At 42.6% G+C, this 8,473-nt stretch overlaps 1 protein-coding gene across 1 annotated transcript; it reads right to left on the reverse strand.

Annotated features, from left to right (window-relative positions):
- Positions 1-6,546: 6,546 nt before the first annotated feature.
- On the reverse strand, positions 6,547-8,112 carry LOC129719109 (pupal cuticle protein-like). The gene is made up of 2 exons (XM_055670509.1): positions 7,966-8,112; positions 6,547-7,724 (listed from the first exon to the last, which is right to left on the reverse strand). The coding sequence occupies exons 1-2, from the start codon at positions 7,975-7,977 to the stop codon at positions 7,245-7,247; spliced, it is 492 nt and encodes a 163-aa protein (XP_055526484.1). The 5' UTR covers positions 7,978-8,112; the 3' UTR covers positions 6,547-7,244.
- Positions 8,113-8,473: the final 361 nt, after the last annotated feature.

The following is an 8,473-nucleotide window of genomic DNA, read 5'->3' on the forward strand; positions in this document are numbered from 1 at the left end:
GTTATTTCTAAGGTATTCCTCTAGCTTGAAGCTAAGTGTTATTAGATGTGACTGTTTTAATTTGATGATTTAATAAGCCAGTTATTAAAACATGAAACTTCTAACATTATCCTTGATACGCGTTTTCCAACACCCATTGGTAGTTTCAATTTATTTCCTAAAACCGTTACCGATTTGTTTTACCGCGGTCTTTCGTAGAAGCATCTAGTGAACGAGTATTTCGTTGAAAATCTTGTCTTCGTTTTCGGTAATGAAACTACTACCACACCGCCTGCTCGGTACGGTTGTTACTTCAGAAGCGTTCACTTTCAGCTTCACTGTATGCGCGTCGGCAGGCTCCGAACGATGTCTGCCCGCCGGGTTTGCATTCACTTGTACAACATTTCCTCCAAGATATGTTTACCATATTGGAAAATGCAGTAACTTCTCTTCCTACATTGTTGCTAACATCATAATTTCGTGCTTATTATTATATTTGTTAACTATTAAATAATCGCGATATTGGGTGACCCTAATAACAAGTTGCTTTGGAATGTGAAATGAAAGCAAACCGCGAGAGCCAAATCATGGTAGGCGCTGGATAAAATGACATTTCCATATGAATCTTTCGCATTGTTTTTTTTTGTGCAATATTTTGTGACTTCAATACTTCTGTGATAAAATTCAACAAACCGGCTAAACCTCCACGGGAAGTTCGACGCGCTTACGCCCGGAGCGAAACGTAATGCAACAGCTTTGCATTTTACTCACCTCGTCGTCATTCATCAAATTGGGCTGAAAGCCGGCACAAACAGCCTGAAATTTTTGGGGTAGGTAAATTTTAGTCTAGTTCACACTCCGCCTGCCGGCTTTGACGGCAGATCTTTCCTGAACCATAGTAATTCGTTTCAATAACCCCCGTTATAGTCTGTCTTTTAACACTCATGACTCTGTCGTCACGAGACTCCAACGAAAGGGAAAGGCAAGGTCGCAAGAAATTGGAATCGATTACCGCCGCTGCTGCTGCCGCTACTACTGCTGTGTTATTCGTTGTGCAGTTTTTTTCTTCTTCGCCAATCAGTTTTACACCGATTGTAATAATGCTTGTGCTTGAAGTAGGTACCTATCGGGGTTGTAAAATTAGCAAACGCGATCGTAAAACTGTTTAAAGTTCGGTCTTAATGATGGTAGCTCTATCACAACCGGAGCGCGCGAGCGGCAATTGCTTCTTCCGTTCCCCTAGGGCGGCTGATTGTTTGCTTTTATGGTGTGGTGGCGGCGGCGGTGCTGGCAGGGCTGGCAGCAGGTGAGAATAAACCAGAGCAAGCCGGCGACACGCGTGGCGTTTCACGTCACTGCACATTCTTCACAGCCGTCGTCCCTCCAGCGTTCTTCCACCCACGTTCGTCCTTTCGACACGTCACATCGTTCGGTCGCTGCATGAGCTGCTCTTCTGCAGCAGCACTACTAGGAACTAGTACTTCTCCTTTCTGCTAATTAATACACGAACGATGGTGATGATGATGATGATGGAAGGCTTTTCCATTTGTTTGATGAATTCCATTCATAGTGCGATACGGTAATTTTAAAACGCAGCCAACTGACTGGATCCTCCCATTTAATTATCTTTTCAACTAATTACCAGCGGTCCGGCTACTTTAAGCGGATTAATTTCAATTCACTTTAAAAAATTATTAAATAAGTCTAATGAAGTATGGGTGGAGGGATAGATGTTGGCCAACGAATGGCCAACTATAATTTCATTCATCGCTGGTTCCTTCTGATGACATGGCGTAAGCAACAATTAATGCATGGTCTAACTATAACGCAGGGCCATGAAGCTCGCTTCGATAGTCGTCTTTCATTATTTTTTCGCACCTAAGGATTAGTATGAAACAAACAAGGGGAGTTTCTTTCGGCTTCGCAGTCTTTAAAATGTGAAAAGAAAACGATATTTTTCTCTTACACCGACGTTTCGAATAATATATATTCTTTATCAAGGCTCTACAATTAAATTAAGATCAACACGATTTTTAGAAACAAATACATAAATTATGCACATAACATCATTACCGAGAGGACCATTTTCCTGTGAAGTGGTTCTTCGGCTAGAGCATTAATTGTCAAAACAGAAAGTAATCATCCTAACAGAACATCCAAAAATACATTAAAAAAGCTAAACATGATATCAAATACAATTCATGCTTCTTACATTATGCAAATTAAAAAAAAAAACAAATTAAAAACTGTACACTTTAACGAACGAAGCGGAACTCGTAGCACTCTCAATCATACTAAACCAATTTTTCCGTAACCAGCAACCTTGCATGCAAACTCTATTGCGCACAAGTTATGCTGTGTGACACTCGGTGGAAGCTGTCAGCGACCGTTGACGTTTGCTGTTGTTTATTTCTGTACTCCGCTTGACGTGTTGCATGATTGCTGTATATGTTGTGCTTAAGCCTTCAACATCACTGCGTTTGTTTACCGTATGATCGTTCGTGATAATGTGGCACATTTCCAACACGTTCAACGCTGTTTTTCGCCTATGTTCATCCAGGATACACACCTCATTCAACTTGAATGAATGGTTCTCGTCGATGCTGTGTTGGAGTAAAGCAGTTTTTTCCCTCAGGTGATGTATTTTGGCAATAGTAGATGGGCTGGTGGCATGTTCGTTTGACTTGAGCTCATCCAGTTTTTTAATGTTTGACCGGTGGTTGCTGATTCTTGTTTTGAGATGCTGTGTAGTGAGTCCAACATAGCACGCATCGCAGTTGGCACAGGGAATTTTGTAAATGACGTTGCTGCGATCTAATGTTGCGATCCGATCTTTGGTGTTCGTGAACAAATGGTTTATGGTGTGCTCATTACGTGTAGCGAGGGTAATTTCTGGGAAATCTATACGCAGTGATTTCTTTATGCGCGCCGTTAATCTGTCGATGTAGGGCATAGGTTTGTATGTTGTTGGCAATGTTTCTGCTGGGGCATCTTGTACGTTCTTCCTCATTAGTCTGTTCTGCAATCTATTTCGCAGCGATAAAGGATAGTGGTTGTCCTTAAGATGTTCGTCTATGATGTCGTTGATCGCTTTTGGGGGGAGGTTTGTGCTGAGTTTTCGTACTCTCATGATAAAGTTGGCAACCACATTCATTTTCATATGCAACGGGTGACAAGAGAAAAAATCCAGGAATCTACCCGAGGCCATGGGTTTGGAATACCATTCCGTTTTGATGGACTGGTCTGCTTTGCGGACTAGCACCATGTCGAGATATGGAATTCTACCTTCCTCTTCTCTTTCACACGTAAACTGTAGGTTGCTGTCATAGCTATTAAAAACATCTAGAACTTCTTCGACTTTGTCTGCGGGCACAGCAAGGATTAAGTCATCTACATATTTTTTCAAAAGTGGGAGCGGGAAATTCAACCGTTCTACCACTTCTTCAAGCAATAATTCCATAACTAAATCAGCTGCAGTTGGCGAGAAGGGATTCCCCATGGCGGTTCCAGAGATCTGTTTGAAGTACTGTCCACGAAATGAGAAGTAGCTTCATTTAATGCAGAAATTTACAATTTCAATGAAAAAATCAAGGTTGATTTTCGTGTGTCGTTTGATTCTATCCCATTTGGTTATTATTGTGTGTATTCCTAGACTCCTGGGTATGCAAGTGAATAGAGATACCACATCCAACGAAATAAGAATGTAGCTTGGTGGCAGTCGTACCGTATTAATGTACTCGCAGAAACTGAAAGAGTCTGTTACATTATACTCACACTCAATCGATGCTCGCACGATGCGTCCAATATATTTAGACAGCATGTATGATGGTCCTCCGATGTTGGGTACGACTGGCCGGAGCGGTAGGTCCTGCTTATGTGCTTTCGGTAGTCCATATATTCTTGGGCAATGCGATGACAAGGTGCGTAGCTGATAGGCTGTTGTTGAATCAATCAACTCTAAGTTTAGCAGTCGATTTACCAAATCGTTGTTTTGCTTTTGAAAACCTGATGTGGGGTTGGTTTTAGTTGTAATCATTCTCGTACATTATAACGGTTTGTTTTCCCTTGTCAGACTGAACAATAATCGTGTCTGGGTTAATTTGACGAAGCGCTTTGTTATTTTGCAGGCATGTTGTAAGAATGCGTTCAGAGGATCGTATGAATAGCCTTTTGGACACCGTTCGGCAGGTACATTTGGAAGAGACTATTCGGTTTATCCTGCTCACCGGAGATCTTCCAGCAAAAACTTCAACAAGCACTACAAAGGCCTAATGGAATAGAGGTGCTGGTGGACGACACCCTCATAGTTGGAAGAGGTAACACTGAATCAGAAGCTGCAAAAGATCATAATCGGAACCTTATCGCGCTACTGCAGCGATGCCGAGACTTCGGAATTAAGCTAAACAAAGCGAAAATGAAGCTGAATCAAACGAAGGTTTGTTTTTTCGGGCATGTACTGTCAAGGGATGGTTTAAAACAGGATCCACAGAAGGCAGTTGCAATCAGCCACATGGAGTCGTCAAAAGATCCTGCAGCGTTACAGCGATTCTTAGGACTAGTCAATTACATGGCAAAGTTCTTACCAAAACTGTCGGAGACGAGTGCACCTTTGCGAAGAGCATTAATGTCAAATGACTGGACTTGGGGGGAACGACAGGAGAAAGCATTTGATGAGCCAAAAAAGAAGATTTGCAGTATTGCAACGTTGAAGTTCTTTAATCCGATGACAGCTACAACGATTCAATGCGACGCTAGTAGCTACGCATTGGGAGCGGTACTTATGCAGGAAGGACAACCCATCATGTTTGCTTCCAGAATGCTTACGGCGACGGAGCAAAAATACGCTCAAATCGAAAAAGAGGACACTTGCGGTTCGATCAATATATTTTCGGAAACAAGCAAGTCACTGTAGAAACCGACCATCTGCCGCTACAAGCCATTTTCAAAAAACCTCTGTCCGTAGTACCAAAGAGAATCCAGAGAATGCTTCGCTCATCATCTACTCCTGGCAGGTTCTTCTTCTAGCACTGTGAATATAATCCACAACCCATACTTATCTGCGAACCGTTAATCTTCTTCGATTACGCCCTCAGCTTTCAATCGCTGTATGAATAAACGCATCGTCCTCTCTGTGCGCGATTTCAGCACGTCCGAAGACCGTGCACAGATCTTAAAACGACAAAATAATGGCCAGAGTCAATGTTTGGTCCCCGAAAAGACCTAAAATCAGTAGAATCCAAAAAGTGCCGACCGTCAGTACGCGATCGATCTGGGAATTGGCTTCTCCATTAGAATGCATCCAGGTGTGTTTCCGAACATTCAAACGTGAAAAATGGGAGCTATGTGGAGCTATTCTTTTGACCGCTGCAAAGTTTATCAGCTTGAGGCCATTTTCATTGGTTGGCTATTGAAGGCTATGCCTTCCAATGACCAATCGGACGAATTCCTCTCTTCCAACCTGTGCGTTAGCATCAGAGATGGGCATTTTTCAATAGTACAATAACTAGCGTAATAAAATCACAGTTTTTCGCATTTTGTCGAATTTACAGCTGATTTTCCAATCGACTACTATAAGAATTAAGGAAATCCGCCAAAACTGACTGAGTTTAAGACATTTAAAATTTAACAATTTTTGTGACGCTCTCGAAGTTTTTGGTTTTTAATTTGTAGTTCTACGGCAAAAAAGGCTTTAAAAATAATTATGAGCTGTTTTGGAAGCATTTTTTGCCTTTCCCGGAGTTTCCTGACCCCCTAGAAGCGCTTTCCGGCAGTTTAAACTGAATTTAGAATAATTTTCGTATTTGACTGTTTGTGACCATTTGAAGCACTTTTTCAACATTTCTGAGCTCTGTGATGTTAAGAAGCATTTTTCGCCGCGGTAGCGATTCCGACAAGTGCCATTCGAAAAATAACAACATTTAGAAAACAAAATAAATTAACATCGAATAACAATCTTGAAAAAAAAAATTACAGCTTACACACTACTGAATAAACAAAATCTTTTATTAGACCGACCGACGTCAAAATGATCGGTATTAAGTTCTCTCGCAATTTTAAACTCAATTTTAGATCATTTTCTATTCTGGAAGCGTTTTTTGTGCATGGATTGTGTTTTGATTGGATTTTATTTCGACTAAATTTTGTTTATACAATATTTCTTTTGGAGTTGTATGGGATTTAGATTAATTTTAAAAGACTTTCATTATATCTGGTTATGAATTGGTTTGGATTGTGCTGGACTATAATTGGACAGGATTTGACTTAAGTTTCCCAAATTTCTATTGGATTTGAATTCGATTTCATGGAAGGGAATTGTGTTTATTGGAATTAGTTGGGAATTTGGTTGAATTAGGATTCGATTATAAATTGATTTGGAGTAAATTGAGGTTGTATTTGATTTGGATTTAATTCTTGTATTATGAATTAAATTTCAATCGATGATAGATTAGATTTTACTTAACTTCAATATTTTTGAGTTTGAATGACATTAGGATTGAATTCGGATTAGGTTTCAATTTGGATTAAACTCCAAACAATTTTCTCTCCATCGAAATAAAACAACAACCATTTGTTCGACTTTTAAAGTGATTGCAATAACATATCTCTTTAATGAGGGTAAAAAATATCAAGTACACAGAAATTACAATTCGAGTGAGAGGTTTCCTATTCGCCTGAACAATCGCTTCGATCGTTTCCTGAAATCTGTTTCTCTGTTATTAGTTCGGAAGCTATTCCCAGTCGGTACGCTTTTTCGATGGATTGATGGCAGTGGTGGGAATTTCACGTCCACTCACACCGGATGATGGTCGGGTGTGGCGTTCGGCTTTTGAGCCGCCGCGAGCGAGCGAAATCCAAGCAGGCCGTGCAGCGTCACCGGCTGGGAAAACTCTTCCCTGCAATTGCGACAGCTTCACACTCAATAGGGTTGTCATTTCTTGGCTACTCTCGGCTATTTTTTTTCTCTCTCTTTCTCGATCGGTTTGGGATCACGTTCCGTGCCATGCACGGACCAGTTGACTACTATAATACTTGCGACTACCGAAGCTCTAGCGTTTGAAATACTTTTTACAAAAAACAAGAGGAGGAACGGCAGTGGCTCTGAGTATTCGACACATTTCTTGCTTTTATCAGTGTAAAAATAGGTTTCCTAAGGCCTAGCTACTTTGAGGAACGGGGGCTTACGAGGGGTTTAAAGAGGGATTAAAGGCTCAATCTACGGGTTGTTTGGCATCCAGGGGAAGAGGGGGTTGGTACAGCAAAACTACTTAGTAGTTGTGGGCATCCCACTGGGGCTTGTAGGAACCATCATCTTCATGTCCACCAACCCAGTGAGCTCCGGATCCGGCAGCGTGCAGAGCAGCGAGATGGGCAGCCTTGGCGTGTTGGACTTCTGGGGTCTCAACTGGGACTCCATTGTGGATCACTGGGATGTGCTGGGGTCCGTGCCAGGCTCCGGCTCCGTGCCAGGCATGGGCAGCTGGGGCAGCGTGCCAAGCAGCAGCATGGGGCTGTGGGATCGCATGTCCGGCACGGGCAGCGGCATGGGCGGCAAAGTGCTGGGCCTTGGCGTGCTGTACTTCGGGGGTGTCAATTGGTCCGGCACCAACCAATCCGCGGGCGGCCTGGTGAGCGGCCAGATGTTCGGCCTTGGCGTGCGCTACTTCGGGGGTGTCAGCTGGAACGTAATGCCAGTAAGACGGTGCGGCGGAAGCGGCGGCAGCCAGCAACAGAACGGATCCTACGATCTGTTTTTTTTTTTTTGGAAGAGTGGAACGAAGTACGAAAAATTAGTACGGTTTGCACAAACACTAACTTTTTTTTTATAGTTCTTAGAATAACTTCTTGTCACAATTTTCTCGAAAATCTCAATAGAACAATCACTAGAACTGCCAAGTGCTAGAAGCACTTGAGCAAATCTTCACACTTCACATCCTATTTTTTTGGTATTAAGTCACTTCAGAATAAACACTCCAACAGATTACTTACAAAAGCTTTCATTTTGAAGTTTTGTTGGCGCTTCTTAGAATTCTTGACTGGAGCTATTGAGTGCTTCGAAACCTCCTAGGTGATACTCAACCAGGACTGTTTGCAAACTGTGCCTCAACAATGCGAAGGGACATGGTTTTATACTGGCTTTTGCCTCGGGAAAACATTTCCTCGGTCCGGCAAAGAACAGCACACAGAAATCGAAAGAACCGCCCAAGCACAACCAGCCGAAGCCGCCGAATTCTCCTCCAGCCGCCCTCCGACGCCAATCGCCAACGTTCGCGATCGATCGTGCTCTCGAAACGGAAAACTGTAACACCCATAGACACACACACACAACCAAACCCACCCGCCCTACCGATAGCGCTCTGTCTCTTTCTTGCCCGCCGGCCGGACTGACGATTATCTCGGGTACGCGAGCGGGTCTCGAGTACGAATTTAATTCAAACCACCTTCTACAGTAAAGAAATAATCCAACCGAACCGAATCGAGCGAGCCCAAGAAGGCA

Source organism: Wyeomyia smithii, chromosome 1 (genome assembly GCF_029784165.1).
Source record: "Wyeomyia smithii strain HCP4-BCI-WySm-NY-G18 chromosome 1, ASM2978416v1, whole genome shotgun sequence".
NCBI classification, from domain to species: Eukaryota; Metazoa; Arthropoda; class Insecta; order Diptera; family Culicidae; genus Wyeomyia; species Wyeomyia smithii.